The sequence below is a fragment of the Macaca fascicularis genome, chromosome 13, assembly GCF_037993035.2.
Source record: "Macaca fascicularis isolate 582-1 chromosome 13, T2T-MFA8v1.1".
NCBI classification, from domain to species: Eukaryota; Metazoa; Chordata; class Mammalia; order Primates; family Cercopithecidae; genus Macaca; species Macaca fascicularis.
In genome coordinates, this window is record NC_088387.1 from 90,766,247 (window position 1) to 90,783,247 (window position 17,001).

Genomic DNA, 17,001 nt, shown 5'->3' on the forward strand with positions numbered 1-17,001 from the left:
TTGAAATACTTTTATGAGTTACTCTGACAACTTGTCAAGGATGAGAGAAACAAATAAAAGACATCTCAAAAATAGTTTGCTATTAGGATTTTCTTTGTTGAGATGTTGATGATGTCTTTTCAACAGTGATAAATGTTTTGGTTCTTTGTAAATTTACAAGGCACTTCCAAAATGTCATTTGTCCCTCATTCTTCTATTCTTGATGTCATTCTATGATCCTGTACAAGATGAAAACAATCTGCGTTCTGAAGGTAGTTAAGTAACATGCTGAGGTCAAATGCCAGGATTTGAGTCAGGTTCATGGGGCTCCATTTCCTGTGACCTCTCTATTCCACCAGGCTGCGAAAGAATGACTCTTGCATTCACGCACTCAGTCTGTGTTTCTGTAAACCTGAATGGTAAAATGATGGAGGGTGTGAATCAGTTCTATTAGCAGTGACTCTGACAATGGTCCTTCCCCTCTTCTGTCTTCCCCTTCTCTGTCTTGCAGCAAGTGGGAGGACAAAGCAGGTTTCATGAGAGCAGTGCCCAAGACCCACAGTCACCTACTGCCAAGGCAACAACCCTACTGATATCTGGATGTATTTTCCTGTGCTCTTTGACACAGGCGTGGAGACACAGGTGTGACACACCTGTGCTCTTTGACACATGTAATTTGCTGTGCATGATTGTTTGCACTTTCCTTGATTATGTAATCCAGTGGCTTTTGCCAAGAACTCTTCGTGCCCTGAAGCTCTGAGCTGGTTCCCTCCTATTGGTGGACCTTATTTCATTTTATTGGGAGGCATAATTTTCAGGTTACAGAGCAGTGATAACTACCTGCCAGTGTCTCTTAGGAGTGAGGTACCTGGAGCTGAGGGACCCCAACCTGTGGCAATGACAGCGGACGAGTTGGTTTTCTTTGTGAACGGCAGAAAGGTAAGTAGGAGCTGACCTCTGGTTTGTTGTCCCTGCTCCCTGGGAGGGGACCTCTGTCCTCTGGAAGAGCCATATCTTGTTCTCTGTCTTTCCTGTTCCCTCTTAATTGTTATCCTGTCTTTCTCTCTCTCCCTTTAAAGGTGTTGCTGCATTTTGGTAACGCTGGGGAAGAAGACCTTCTCAGGGCTAGAGCACAGACAAGATACTCAGAAGGCAAAGGAATGAGGGAGAGAGAGGCAAGCAGAGAGGCATCTGTGAACTAGCTGCCAACTCTCTGCAGTAGTGGAGATTGGCACAGAATGAGAAAGGGGAGTTGAGTTCTAGGTGAGATTTGAGGTCATCACTACACTTCTATTTCTGGGTTTAATCAAATATATCCTAAAATTTATGTTGCTCTCTTTACAGAGAGAAGGAACAGGAATGTGTTTTCTTGCTTTTATCAGGATATAAGATGTACACAGCCTTTGAATCTAATATATTATATACATAGGTTTAACAGCCAGTCCTGATTCACTGTGTGGTGACATATACCGACACCTTGTGGCAAACCACAATTTTTTTTTTCCATAAAGGGCGTCTCCCGCATTCTCCGCACTCCCCACCCCCACACACTTAGTTCTACATGTAAGTTGCAAATCTCTCACCTACTTGAATTTACCTTATTGGTGCACAGGGACTTAGGGAAGGTGACATGGGTAGCAGCCCTTGGACAAGAGTGAGAATCTTTGCAAATTTTAATGTGGTGCAGGGAGACAGGGGGCAAGCATATTACATGGTCTCCAGCCTCCATTTGCCCCCCTACAACACTGCTGAGATGCTCACACCTGTTCAACTCCCCACTTGGGAATGAAAAGGATAGTAAAAGAGTCCCATAGTTGCACATTGTAACTAACTGTGTGGACAGTGCGTGATGAATGTGCCCAATGTGTCCCCCAAATAAGGGCAATTTTATTTGTCTTGCTATATTGGCACTTTTGCATTGAGTTGAGAAACTTTTGATATAATTTTGAGTGACTTTTGATGTAATTTTCAAGAATAATAATGTGCTTCACAGGACTCCTAGGTCTTAAATTTCCAGGATGTGTGTGGGTGACCGTAAAAGATATTTCATGAGCTGTTTCAGCATCGGTGCTCCAAAGATTGATGGATTCCCTTTGAGTGGTGCCTTTGGGAGGTGCTGGGGAATGGGGACAGCCATGTTCTTCCGGGTTCAGAGTTTCCTCTCTGAGCTGCATCCTTTGCAGGGATGGCGCCTGGCACCAACCCAAGAAATAGGGCAAAGCTTTCAAGTTGATAGTAGTAAGATTTTGCATCCAACATTTCAACAACTTCTTTCATTCAGCAATTACAGTGTAGAAATTTAGGAAACCATTGTACAACTGGCTTTCTAGGAGACCTACTTACACAAAGACATCTCTGGAATTTTTATTAGTAATTTTTACATTGGGTAAACAGCTAGATTCAATGAATTCCAAGGTTATGTCTTACTCTTAGGTTTTATTGTTTATTAAACCAAATCATTGGTTAACGTGTGAAAGTGTACGTTTCTGGCCGGGCGCGGTGGCTCAAGCCTGTAATCCCAGCACTTTGGGAGGCCGAGACGGGTGGATCACGAGGTCAGGAGATCGAGACCATCCTGGTGAACACAGTGAAACCCCGTCTCTACTAAAACTACAAAAAACTAGCTGGGCGAGCTGGCGGGCGCCTGTAGTCCCAGCTACTCGGGAGGCTGAGGCAGGAGAATGGCGTGAACCCGGGAGGCGGAGCTTGCAGTGAGCTGAGATCAGGCCACTGCACTCCAGCCTGGGCGACAGAGAGAGACTCCATCTCAAAAAAAAAAAAAAAAGAAAGAAAGTGTACGTTTCTGCTCTTCTTCAGGGATGGCTTGCTGTTATGCACTAAATCTAGAAAGAAGCATTTCAAGGTAAATCTGGTTTGGGGAAAATTATTTTCCCTTGCATTTTACTTTCACTTTAGGAAAGTAATTTTAAATTTTTAAATGGTATCATCACATCAAACCCTATTATTTCTAGAAGCTTCTACTACTGCCAGTTTCTGTGATGAATATCCATGTTTGTAATTTATAATGGTGCAGCATGTTCAGAAACTTCAAGAACGGCAGAAGGGCAATGCAGAAAGTAATTATGTGAAAGTAGTGCTGTAAAAACAAGGCCAAGCAAGGGAATTCCTGGGCAAACAATGACAGCTGTGAGAAAGTTGTCCTCATTTTTATTCGGAAGATATTCTAGACCTTTTGTTACAGGAATTGTGCAAAGTAGTTACCAAAGAAGCTCTAAGAACTTAGTGACTCATTCTTAAATGTGAGCCTACTCCTCTCCTTGTTTTGTACCACCGTCCAGGACTCTGTTTTCACTAAATGGGGTCCTGCAGAAGGTGTTAGATGCAAAAAGTCGAATACCTCTAGGGCCTTCTGTGGTGGTGATGAGCCTTGATGACTATTGTTTTCACATCTTCTTTTGTTCTAGAGTCAGAGTCAAAGGGAAGGAACTGTCCAGTCTTTTTTTTTTTTTTTTTTTTTTTTTTTTATTGTAATGACAGCCTTTTTGCAAGGCAGCATTCTAGCTTTTCTGAGTAGTCACTCTGTCTAGGGGAGACTGTGGCACCTGGAAGAATCTGGGAGGATTTGGCAGGTAGGGTGCAGCCAAAGGTGTCCACGAGTGATCCCCACAACAAGTGAGTGTTGGCTACAGAGATCCTCACGGTGACTTTCACTCACTCACTCACTCATCATTCACTTGCTCACTCCCCATATAGTCAACATTTATCAAGCTCCTTCTGAGGCCTCAGACAGTGGGCTATGCACTAGAGGAATAAGATCTCTAAGATCAGGCATTTGCCATTTTGGAGCCTATAGACTAGTTGGAGAGAGGGATTATAATTAGACAAAGTAATACATTCTGAAATGTATTTCACAGAAAACTAGCAGCATGAGATGCTCTTCTTGGATATTCTTAAACCACTTATCACAGTGCATGGTATACAGTGTCAAACTAGTGTGGATGGAATAAGTGGATGAATTTTTAAAATTTTGAGAAATCCTGTACTAAATAAATTACTCCTCTAACTTTGTATTTTACAATTATTTTATGTTTAAAGAAAAATTGCAAGAAGAACACAAGGAGGTATTAAATACCCTTTATGTACTTTACCAACTATTAACGTTTTGCCACATTTGCTTCATCATTCTCTCTTTCTTGCTCTGGGCACACACACAGATACACAAGTATATATTATAAGTACATAAATAATTATATATAAATGTACATAATTAATAGAAATGAATATATAGTATAAGATAGATTTCTGAACCATTTGACAGTAAGTTTCAGACATCGTATTCCTTTACCTCTTATCATATGAATAAATATATTCTTTTCTTTTCTTTCTTTCTTTTTTTTTTTTTTTTGAGACGGAGTTTCGCTCTGTCACCAGGCTGGAGTGCAGTAGCATGATCTCGGTTCACTGCAACCTCTGCCTCCTGGGTTCAAGCAATTCACTGCCTCACCCTACAGAGTAGCTGGGATTATAGGCACCCACCACCACACCCAGTTAATTTTTTGTATTTTTAGTAGAGACGGGGTTTCACCATCTTGGCCAGGCTGATCTTGAACTCCTGACCTCGTGATCCACCCACCTCAGCCACCCAAAGTGCTGGGATAACAGGCGTGAGCCACTGCACCCAGCCAGAATAAATATATTCTTACAAAACTATAGTCCATTTATAGAAATCAGGAAACTTAGCTTTGGTGTGAAACTATAAACTTTATGCAAATGTATTCCAATTTTCCCAATACTGGCATTTATAACTCCCCAGCCCCAGCTCGGAATCCAGGATTATGCCTTGCAGCTGGTTGCCATGTCTTTAGTCTTCTCTAATCTAGAACAGCTCCTCAGCTTTCCTTTGTCTTTCATGACATTGGTGTTTCTGAAAAGAACAGGCCAGTTATTTCTTAGAATGTTCCTCATATTGAATTGTATTATGCTTTCTTATAATTAGATTCAGAGTCTGCATTTGGGGGCAGGAATACCACAGAAGTAATGTGTTTTTTCTCACTGCTTTCTATCATTAGGTTTGTTTTTTTAACATCAGTTTTTGGGTCTTCTTTGTGATGCGAACTTTGATGACTTGGCTAAGGTGTTATCCACCAAGTTTATTCACTGTAAGATAACTTTGCTTTACCTTTATAATTAATAGAGGCTATGTGAGAAGATACTTTGGAATGATACAAATTCTTGTTCATCAAATTTTCACCCACTAGTTTGAGTATCCATTGATATTCTTTTTTAAAATAATTTTTATTGTGGTAAAATACGTAAAATTTACCATCTTAATCATTTTTATGTGTACAGCTCAGTGGTATTACATACATTTATAATATTGGGCAACCATCATCACCTTCCACCTCCATAACTTCTTTCATTTTTTAAGACAAACTCTATAAATTTACTAAACAATAACTCCATATTCTACCTTTCCTCCAGTCCCTGGAAACCACCATTTTTTCTATCTCTATGAATTTGACTAAAGTACCTCACTTAAGGGGAATCATACAGTATGTCTTTTTGTGACTGGCTTATTTCATTTAGCATAATGTTCATCTATGTTGTAGCATATATCAAAAATTCCTTCCTTTCTAAAGCTGAATAATATTCCATTGTATGGATGTACCACATTTTGCTTATCCATTCATCTATTGATGGACACTTTGGTTGCTTTCACATTTTGGCTACTGTGAATAACGTTGCCATGAACTCAGGTGTACGAATATCTGAGACCCTGATTTCAATTACTTTGTGTATAAATCCAGAAGTGGAATTGCTGGATCATATGCTAGTTCTATTTTTACTTCTTTGTGGAACCGTTCTACTATTTTTCCACAGTGACTGTGTCATTTTGTATTCCCACCAACAGTGGACAGGTGTTCCAGTTTCTCCACATCCTTACCAACACTTATTTTCTGTTTGTTTGTTTGTTGATTGTAGCCATCCTAATGGGTATAAGGTGAAATTTCATTATAGTTCTGATCAGTGATGTTCAGCATCTTTTCATTTACTTGTTGGCCATTTGTAGATCTTCTTTGGATAAATGTTTATTCAAGTCCTTTGCCCATTTCTGAATTGGGTTTTATAGTTGTTGAGTTTTAGGAGTTCTGTATTACACTTGATCTAATAGTCACTGATGACTCATTGCAACATTTACATAAAAACCAGAAGGAAAGAGAAATAAGGGGAGATGGAAAGCCCTTTAATTTTTAATTTTTGATTTTAATTTTGTACATAGTAGATCTACATATTTATGGGGTACATGAGATACTTTGATGTAGGCATGCAATGTGTAATAATTACATGATAGAAAATGTGGTATTCATCTCCTCAAGCATTTATCCTTTGTGTTACAAATGACTCAATTATACTTTTTTAGTTATTTTTAAATGTACGATTTAATTATTATTGACTCTGGTTACTCTGTTGTGTTATCCAACACTATATCTTATTCATTCTTTCTATTTTTTGTACCTATTGGCCATCCCTACTTTCCTCCTACTCCCTACTACCCTTCCCAGCCTCTGATACCATCCTTCTACTCTATCTCTATGAGTTCAATTGTTTTGATTTTTAGCTCCCACAAATAAGTGAGAACATGTGAAGTTTGTCTTTCTGTGACTGACTTATTTCACTTAACATAATGACCTCCAGCTCCATCCGTCCATGTTGTTGCAAATGACAGGATCTCATTCTTTTTTATGGCTAAATAGCACTCCAGTGTGTATATGACCACAGTTTCTTTTCCATTCATCTGTTCATGGACACTTAGGTTGCTTCCAAATGTTGGTTGTTGTGAATAATGTTGCAAAAAACATAGGTGTGCAGATATCTGTTTTATATACTGACTTCCTTTCTTTTGTGTATATACCCAGCAGTGGGATTGCTGGGTCATATGGTAGCTCTATTCTTAATTTTTGGGGGAACCTTCAAACTGTTCTGTATAACCGTAGTGGTTGTACTAATTTCCACTGATGATTCTTAACTGGATCAGTTATTGTGCTGATTACAAGATGGCCAATCATATTTATTAGATGACATTCTTCTGTCAGGAAGAACTTTTCCATATCTTCCATTTGTTTGTTTGTTGACTATCAATTTGGACTCATAGATTTTAATGGTATTTAATGTGTTATAGCCCATTATGGCTGTTATTTCTTTTGATGCTCGAGTTTTACCAGAGCGATCTGCTTAACCCAACATTTGCTTAACTTGCTTCCCTACAAAATGTTTTTCCTTGGGGATACCCACTGGTATCCTGTTGAGAGTGTTTAATGGAGTGCACCGTGGTAATCCTGCTGCCACACCTTGAGAGTGGTACAGCCATTCTCTATAGCAATCCACTTGTGGCTGGAGTGGTATGGAAAGCCTTTATGAAGAAATTGTTTGAAGTCTTCTGATAAGGCAAAATGCAGGTGGAAGAGGAATAGCGTAGTCAAAGGCACAGGAGTTAGAAGATATAAAATGTATTTTTAGTGCAGTAAGATGACCAGCTTGGCAGGGAAGTAGAAGGGAGAAAGGCTGAAAATGAAGATTGGGAATATATTGAAAAGGGCCTTGAAAGACAACCTAAGGAACTTGGATGTTACCTTGAATATGTGGGTGGTCATGAAAGGCATTGAGCAGGGAACTGATGTGATGTGATAAAAGCAGAACTGCAGTACAGGAGAAACGAACAATGTGGTAGTAAACTAAGAGGCTCTTACTGTCGTCTACAAGAAAGGTGATAAAGATTGCTATTTTGCACATTTATGATTTCTTCTATGATTTGTAACCAGGATATTGAGTAAGCTGGACTTATGTTAATTTCATCTACTTTCCTTTAAACTTTATTCAAAGGACAAATTCTGGAAGTTTCATGAACTTTTTATTACTGTTAGTCAACAAAGAATCCTATGGTTATTTTTAAGTTTCCAAACAGTCTCAATTCAGGATGGTGTGGTGAGGATAGCAAGAAAGCTCTCCTTTAATTGGTACTGTTGTAAGGTGGCTTCCAGCTTTCTGAGTCTTTTAGGTGTTTGGAGCTGACTCATTCTTCTTGTGATGGCTTTCAAGGATCTTCAAGGGCCACCACAGAGAATATTTGCATGCATGTGTCATGACATGAGTGATGCACTTTTCTCAGGTTGCTGTTCTCCATCAGCCTCCAGTTTGGGGAAGTCCACTCCACACAGTCTCTCTTTATTGAAGGCTCCATCCTGTATTTTGGGAAATGATTTAAAGACCTCCAAGCGAACTCTTTTTATCTTGTGAATGGCTTGCATTACATCCATAGCCAACACTTCCGCATCCTTTGCTCTGCCAAGCTCTGGGAGTATGTACCAACCCCAGCACAGCCACATCTCCAACTTAAGTTTAAAGAGGAGTTTAAACTTGTCATTGTCAGTACTGATTTCTTGTTAAGCCTATCTCTTCCCCTATGCTGCAAAGGTGGCATGTTAGATTTCTTTGTAGCACAAAGTAAGCCCCCTCACTAAGTTTGAGGTGGGAGGCAAATACTCCTCCCCTTCTCCTTTAGGAAGGTGTGGGTAGTATAGTTCCGTCTAACAAAAACCTCATAACGAATTCTCTGTCTTTATTATTTCAATAATCCACATCCTTTTAAGCTTTGGTAATGTGTGAGAAGTACTGAAACGGGTTTTCGTAGATTTCCTTTGACAATTCACAGTGGAAACTGACATCGCACTTTCTAGACCACTTTTTCCACCTTATTGAACCTAGTGAGGGATCTTTGGTTTGAGATTTCTCTTCCATTTCTGATATGTGTTAGTGTTGACTAATACCCATCACATGCAATGCTCTGCTCTGAGCACAGGCCAACAGACTGGCTTTCCACAGTCACACACAGGGTCTGAGAGTGTATACTCAAAGAGGCAAAGTCCAAGATCTGCATGCCATGCTCTCAGAGGCCCCTGGAATTCACAGGTGTGATCTAGCCGTTGAAATGAGATGACAGGTTTGATTTGAAGGGGACTTTGCTTTGGTCGAACCAATGTGGAAGGTGCAATGCCTGCATGTTCTGTAGTGGGTCCCAAGGTGAGCACTGAGGTACAATTTTAGAATTTAAGGATTTGAGCACATACATAGTCTGGCTGTAGTTTATAGGTTCATTCTTAAGGAATTGTGAATAAAAATACCTACGTTTTCATGATCTATTTAGCACATTGTATTAGGCCTTTCATGCTTTGCTATAAAGAAACACCCGAGGCTGGGTCATTTATAAGAAAAGAGATTTGATTGGCTCACAGTTCTGCAGGCTGTACAAGCATGACACCGGCATGTGCTCGGCTTCTGGGGAGGCCTCAGGGAGTTTTTACTCATGGCAGAAGGCAAAGTGGGAGCAGGCACATCACATGGCCAGAGTAAGAGCAAGAGAGAGAGAGAAGGAGGCGATGCCACGCACTTTTAAATATCTCATGAGAACTAATTCACGACTAAGGGGGTAGCACTAAGCCATTCATGAGAAATCTGCCCCCGTGATCATACTGCTTCCCACTAGGCCCCACTTTCAACACTGGGGATTACAATTAAACATGAGCTTTAGAGGGGCAACGTCCAAACTATATCACATTTCCCACTAACTCTACAAATTCTTGAGTGAGACACTGAAGGAAGAAATTGCAGAAGGATGACTAAGTATACCTATGATATATTTTTCTTTCATTTCTTTTAATAGGTGGTGGAGAAAAATGCAGATCCAGAGACAACCCTTTTGGCCTACCTGAGAAGAAGGTGTATCCTGACTTTGGAGTGGGAGTGATGGAGAAGGGGGGCAATGGTGACCGATTCTCTGGGCCTTACATTGTTTCCTAGTGACTGGTGGGGTGGCCATGAGGTGTGGAGGAAAGAGCGCTGGATTAGGACTTGGGATACCTGCATTTTAGTTGCCCCTGTAATCTGAGATTCTCAGCTACTGAATGAGAGGATTGTTTGTGGTGATCTTTGAGGTGTCTCCCAGCTAAGACTCTAGTAATGCCAAGGTTTAATCCAGGGCCTGTAGAAAGGCCCTCATTAGCCTTGGTGAGCTTCATGGTCATTCCTCTGTGGGAAGAGGGGGCCTTCCTTAGGTGACATTTGCTTAATACATAAATGCAGTTCCTGGGGAATGTTTCCAGCTCTGCCTAGGTGGAGGGAAGCAAGGGAAGTTATGTCTATTGGGAAAAGGATGCTTGAGGTAGGAATCCTATACAGGTAGCATTCATTGTAGAAACAGCAAACAGGGAGCCCTGGAGGGCGGGGGAACTCTTTAGAGAGACTGGGATGCTGCTCCTCACTCAGTGTCGGGGAGCTTCTGGAAGAGCCCCTAAATCTTTAGTTCTGAGTATCAGAAGTATTCTGAGACCCTGGAACTAAAACAATAATAATAATTAGAGTTAACATTTAATGAGCACTTCCTATATACAGGCAGGATTCAAAGTGATTTGTGCAGCTCACCTCAATCTCCACAGGAATCCCATGGAAGCATAACACTCCCTTTCCACAGAGGAGGAACTGAGGCCTTGATATGTGAAGTGACCTGCCTTTTGCTAGTGTGTTCTGGGGAAATAGTGATGGAGACTGCACCAAAGCCTAGAGCTATGTTCCCAACCTCTCACCCACACTGGCAGCGCTCCAGGGGGCCTGTCGGCAGGACTGTGCTCATCCTGACCTCTGTCAACAAAACCCTCCTTCTCCCAGGGCGGGTGTCTAGTGGATCTTTCCAGTGACATATATGGGGACAGCAAGGATTATTTCAACCCCCACAGAAGTGAGTCTGGAGCCCATGATTTCACTCTGGTTTGCTCCCCTCCTATCATACAGTACAGTGGTTGGCTTTGGTGTACTTTGTTCTGGAATTTTTACCTTAAGTGGGTGTATCTGGAAGTTCACAGAAGATAAACCTGGGGGTGTTGGGGAGTGAAAGTGTCACTGGATCGGATCAGGTGCTTGCATGGAACTCCATTTACAGCCCATCTACCTGGGAGGTCTGGGAAGAGAAGCTCATTCTCAGAGATTATTGAGATCAATTTTAGCTTTCTAATAATAAAACTAATTTTAGTTTTTAAATCATTTCCATTGTAGTTTTGAAGGCCCAGAAGCCTCAGAAATTCCTTATCACAGCAATTGGCTGTGTCACATCTTAAATGAAATGCAAAATTGAAAGCTGGCACATAAATAGGATGACCTTGCAGCTTATGGCTGTCTGTGCTCAGAGACAATTTACGGGCGTTCCAGATTGGGGAGAAAACGCCAGCCTTGACTTTTACCCTAGCTTCCAGAGAGGTCTCCAGGCTGGGAGAAGACCTTGCTAGACTTTAGACTGCCACCATTCATCTTCAGGTGCCCCCAGAGTTGTATGACCCGCTGAGAGCTGTGTATACCCTGACTAGGACACAGCAAACCTTCACAGATGTGCTGGGGAGGAAGGAGCGTGATGAAGGGAGCTCACCCAGTCTGGAGTCAGATGGCTGTGATGCGGCCACAACGGCAGGGCAACATGAGTTCCTGTGTCATCTTGTGTGACCCACGTTACGTCTTGGGTCTCAGTTTGTTGTTTTTCAAATCTATGAGGAAGTTTCTTTCCTACCTGCTAACCAAATCATTTTGAAGTTCAAACAGGTATCTAGGTGTAAGTGCTCTTCCAAACTAAGATGTTATATCATTGTTTTTAAATTTTGTCTTGAAAATGAGAGAAGTGACCAGGCGATAATCCCCTCAGTTCCCTCCATCTTCAGTAGGTGGTGGGTGGCTTAGAGGCCTGCAGGTCTGAGGGAGAAGCCGCAATGTGACTCAGGGAAAGTGACCTCCGCAATAGCTGTTCTCTAGAATAGCTCACTAGTTAGGCACTTTTTAAAACTCAAAGTAGCCGATGATCTTTCTGCAAGTATATATAAGAGTGTGGCCCAGTATTGGACGCTGACCTAAAAACAAACCACTCTATTTTAATTTCCATTCACGTATCTTGTGGGCCAAATATTCAAAAGCCTCTGGTCTAGCCCTAATTTTGATTCTTGGGGATTTATCAGCCCAAAAGTTCAGAGTGAAAAGCGAGGACTCAGAGGTCCCAGAACAGATCAATGTCTCATTCTGACCCAAGCGGCTTCATGGTGTGCCCAGCTGGGAGTGATGTGAGAACCGCCCTGTATGCTCAGGTGTATGATTTACCTGCTCACACATAGAAGACCTCAACCCAAGAGAAGGCTCTAGGACTGACCGGTCCTAGAACTCATGTCCCAAGAGATACTACTTGGGTGCTGTCCATGGGGTCCTGATGCCTTTGCTCTTCTGTGCAGTGGAGATGGCCCTGTTCCCTGCCTCCCTGGGGTGCAGTGCAGTCTCTCTGAATAAGGAGGCCAGTGGGCTTGCTGTCTTCCTGGGTTAAGGGGCCTGAGCACATGTGGGAATGAATGGCTCTGCCCACGGCTCTGCCTATGCATTTCCTAGCAACCCAGCAGACTCCTCTCCCTGAGTTCATTCTCCTTAACTCTTGACCACCCAGTGGGGCTGAGTGGAACAAAGCTCGGCTGTGGAGAGGGAGGCTGTGGGGCTTGCACAGTGATGCTCTCCAAGTATGATCGTCTGCAGAACAAGATCGTGTATCCTTTGCCTGCTGGCACCATCCACGTGGGGGCTGTGATGCAGGACCAACTTATGAGGGAGTGCATGAGTGTATGTGTGTGCATGTGCATGTGTGTGAGCCCCTTTTTTAAAGGAGAATCTGTGCACAGGAAAACTGTAGAATGATCTCTTAGCAAGTATGTTCTAGGCTTATAATATTGACCAGGCTCCGAACCGCTGATAAAATGACTTTTCTAAAATCCAGGTTTATATCACATTCCATAAAACCCGTCAATAACTCTTCATTGCCCCCAGGACAAAATCTCTTTGCTTAGTGGGCAAGGCCCTGCACAGTAGGCCCCACATTTCTTCTCCAGTTTTCTTTCTCACCATGGGCCCAGCACTCCATTCAAGCAGAGATAATTGTGAAATATCAATGACACAGGCCCACTAATTGCTTGGTCTTTGTTTAAGCTGGGACATTCTTCTAGGATTTCCCTACCTGGCTAACTCTTACTAGCTCTTTAGAACTGGATGAAAATATCACCACCTCCAGGAAGCCATCCTGGATCTCTCAGGACCGGGTTAGGTGCCCCTTGACTGTGCTGGTCCCATAGTGCCCTGTGCACAGCCTTCCCAGGTAAACTGAGGCATGATACAATTTTTTTTTTACAGTTTGAGAAAACAACAGTTCACGAGTTCAAGCAGCTCCAAATTAGAAGCAGTTTAGGTGCTCCACCAGGGAAATGCAAGCAGGAGGTTTTTGTAGGATGGACACAGGCAAAAAGCAAAGAAGTTATTTGACTGGTTACAATTATACAATTGCTTTATTTGGTCTATCCCATTGGAAAGTCCCTAGTTCTATAATTACAAGTTCATTGACTACTTCTGATTGGTTGATCTTAAGGCTTATTTTTTAAAATAAAGATGTTCATAAGAAGTAACTCAAGTTAAAACTCTCCCGCAAATCAAGCAGAGTTTAGGTCACTTATAAGGCCTAACTGGTTTTGTCTGCTGAGTGTTCAGGCCTGCTCTCCTTTTAAATTTACTTTAACAAGATTTAAATTGCACCTTCACATGGGCTTCAGTTTTCCGGGTTGACTGCAGGCTGTTGAAGGGCAGAGCTTTCATCTTATTCATCTTTATTTCCCCAGCCCTCAGCAGGGTGCCTGACATGTTTGGCACTCAACAACTGAATGAGTGATGAATAACAGAAGAATGCAAGGAAGTCCTAGCTAAGGGCTTGGTGTCTCATGTTGCCAGAAGGTTCCCTCTCCCTTTCCCCACAGAGGAATGAAAGCAATAGAGGTGAGGAAAGGCAGCGAAGCGAAGTGATTGGAGGTTCTGGCACTGAGGCTAGGGAAGAGCCTTGCAGGCAGAAGCGTGCTTCAAGGCTGCAGCCTGCCAGAGAAACTTCCCCTTGACTCAGCCTCCAGGGTCAGGCTGAGTAACAGGCAACTGAAAGTGACCCTGGTTCCCTTGCTCCTGCTCAGAGGCTGAGGGTGCTCTGATGCCTGATCCCACAGGATTCTGGAAGGGCTCAGCTTTACCTACAAGAAGGGCTTCCTTTGTTCCTTGCCCAGAGTCTTCAGTGGAGAGGTGAGGACACTGGTAGAAGATACAGGAACATAAATGGGAGCGGAGAGACATAACATACAGCCTCACAAAGTCCTCCAGAGCCCACAGTCAGGCCCATTCTGATGACCTGAGTGGACAATAAATGGAATGACCTTAATCTGGGGTTCTAGCCACTTTTCTGCCAATGCCTGCCTGGCCCCCATCTGCTCCTTGCACCATGTTGCAGTGACAACTGTGGAAGGAATAGGAAGCACCAAGACGAGGCTGCATCCTGTGCAGGTAAACAGAGGAAAGGGAGCTGTGCTCTTGAGATCATGCTGTTTCCTCTGCAGGGAGGCTCATGCCAAAGGTGCAGACTTGCTTTGGGTTGTTGGGCAGAGTTTCACTGCTTAATCTAAGGAGGCAATTGCACCCTGGCCACCTCCCCATCTCCTGTGGGTACCACGAGGTGAAAAGAAGAAACGCCCAAGGCTGAATCTCCTTCCTGTGAGCTGGTTGGTTATAACATTGCATGATCTCAAGGGACCCAAGAGGTCAACTGAATCTGGTGGCTAGGCCAGTCCAGCTGCACCAGAATTTGGAGGAAGAGATGCAGGGAAGCTTCCTCACTTTGTTCTGGAGTGTGTTTAGGAAACTCCCAGCCTTCCCAGATTTGAATTTTGATTATCTGTGCCCCCTGTTTATAAGCCCACCTACTCCCTGCAATGGTAATTCCACACCCCTTACCTCCCACCCACAGATAGTACAAATGTAAACTGCTAGGCCTTCACCTTCATTAGAATGGAGGTTAGCAAGTACTAAATAAGATGACAGAGATTTAGTGCCTGAGCAAGGCTTTCTCCTTGATGGTGTCAGGCCACCTGAAAATGCATTGAAATCTGAAACACTTCTGGGGCGAGTGGGCAGTGATAATCTGAGAGGGGTTTGGGGAGACAATCAGGATGCTCTTAGGCCAAGTGGAAAGAAAGGGGAGTAGAGCCCTGTTGGAAGGAACGGCCATTGTCCCCAAAGCATTTTGTTTGAGGAAACTTGAGGTCTTTGGGAGATTATAATAGACGTTACCAGAGCTTGACCCAGGTCTTAATCCTCCCTTGATTATTTGAGGAGACATGTCATTCAGGTGACGGAGTAGGAGCCTCCTGCAGAGTGGCTGGTTCTATTCCTTGGAATGGCATCTTGGGCCAGTCATGTGAGGTCAGACAGGTCGCGGTGATATTGCTTTCCATCTGTAGATTTGTTTCTTAGGCAGGAAGAGGGGAAATTACTAAACTTATCCAACCTGAAGGAGATGTGAGAGGGTTAATTAAGACTTGCTGTTTTCTTTGAAACAAATAGATGAAAGAAAGAATAAATAGTTTAAACACAGGAGTCAAGTATTAGTCCATTCACACACTGTTGATAAAGACATACCAAGACTTGGTAATGTATAAAGAAAAAGAAGTTTAATGGACTCAGTCCTACGTGGCTGGGGAAGCCTCACAATCATGACAGAAGGTGAAAAGCACATCTTACGTGGTGGCAGATGAGAGAAATGAGACCTAAGTGAAAACAGAAACCCATCAGATCTCGCGAGATTTTATTCACTACCATGAGAACAGGATGGGGGACTCACCCTATGATTCAGTTATCTCCCACAGGGTCCCTCTCACAACACGTGGGAATTATGGGAGCTATAATTCAAGATGAGATTTGGGTGGGGACACAGCCAAATCATATCAGGTCATATCTGTATAATCAACCTAAAATCCTCCCTGTCCAATGGTACAGGTTCTTATTCCTAATGCACTTATTTTGGTTACATATAGGCTACAGAGCCAGATTCCACTTCTTGTCCATTTATTTGTTTTCTCTTGGTTTCTGTGACACTGTGGTTCTGACTTTTTCTTCTCTCTCCACACTAGCTCCTCTTCTGCTCAGTCTCTAATTGCTGCAGTGCCCTGAGCCCTGACCTAGGCTCCTCCCCTTCCTCATCCCTACACTCTCCCTACATGAGTTTGATGTTGTCCACATGCCATTGGCACTTACATTTACAACTTCAGCTTTGACCTCTCCTCAGAAGTTAGACTTACATTTCCAATTGCCTACTTGACATCTCAATACGGATGTCTAATCTCAAACTTAAGAAAACCCTACTTTTCTCCTAATGGTTTCCTTCCCCAGTTTTCTCCCATCTAAATCAATGGCAAAGCCATCCACCCAATTGCTTAAGACAAAAATCTAGACATCACCTTTGACTGTTTCTCTCATATGCCACACCCAATCCGTTCAGAAGCTGCCTTCTGGTTATGATAGTCACTGTTCTTGGAAAAGACCTTCCTAGTCATAGCTAACATTGGCTGACTGCCTGCTATATGCAGGTACAGTGTTAAGGGTTTTACATGAATTATCTCAGTTAATCCTCATCACAGCTCTAGAGGCAACTACAAGGATGGTCCTCATGATACAGATGAAGAACCTGTGACTCAGAGGGCTTGGAACCTGGCCAAGGTCACAGTTGGTAAATGGTGGCACTGGGGCTTGACTTTGTGCAGTGACTGCTACCCCCCACGGTCTCTCAACATGGGCTGGCTCCAGTCAAGTCCTTTGGGGAGCCAGGGAGGGTTCTGCTATCCCAGGTGTCTATGTCATCTGTTCCTTTTAGGAGAGAATTGCCAAAAGCCACGGCTCCCAGTGCGGGTTCTGCACCCCCGGCATCGTCATGAGTATGTACACACTGCTCCGGAATCAGCCTGAGCCCACCATGGAGGAGATTGAGAATGCCTTCCAAGGTACGGGCCTTCAGGCACAGCCTAGGAGGTGGAATGGCAAACGAGGCCCTGAAGAGGTGAGGGCAAGTGCCAGGGCAAGGAACATGAGGGACTACCCTTTGGAGGAAGGGCTCAGGCCCCCCACCCCCCGACAATG

The 17,001-nt window shown here is 43.1% G+C and overlaps 1 protein-coding gene across 4 annotated transcripts in view; it reads left to right on the forward strand.

The window, feature by feature from the left end:
- The first annotated feature begins 802 nt into the window (after positions 1–802).
- The window catches only part of XDH (xanthine dehydrogenase), a 76,929-nt gene continuing 60,730 nt past the window's right edge, over positions 803–17,001 (forward strand). For all 4 annotated transcript variants that reach the window (XR_012422511.1, XR_012422512.1, XM_005576183.5 and 1 more), the window contains exons 1-5: positions 803–918; positions 9,659–9,716; positions 12,461–12,557; positions 14,268–14,376; positions 16,739–16,865. Coding sequence is in view for 2 of the 4 variants with exons in the window: in XM_005576183.5 (XP_005576240.3) it covers positions 877–918; positions 9,659–9,716; positions 12,461–12,557; positions 14,268–14,376; positions 16,739–16,865 (433 nt within the window). In the remaining 2 variants the exon portion in view is untranslated. The remainder of the gene's footprint in view (positions 919–9,658; positions 9,717–12,460; positions 12,558–14,267; positions 14,377–16,738; positions 16,866–17,001) is intronic.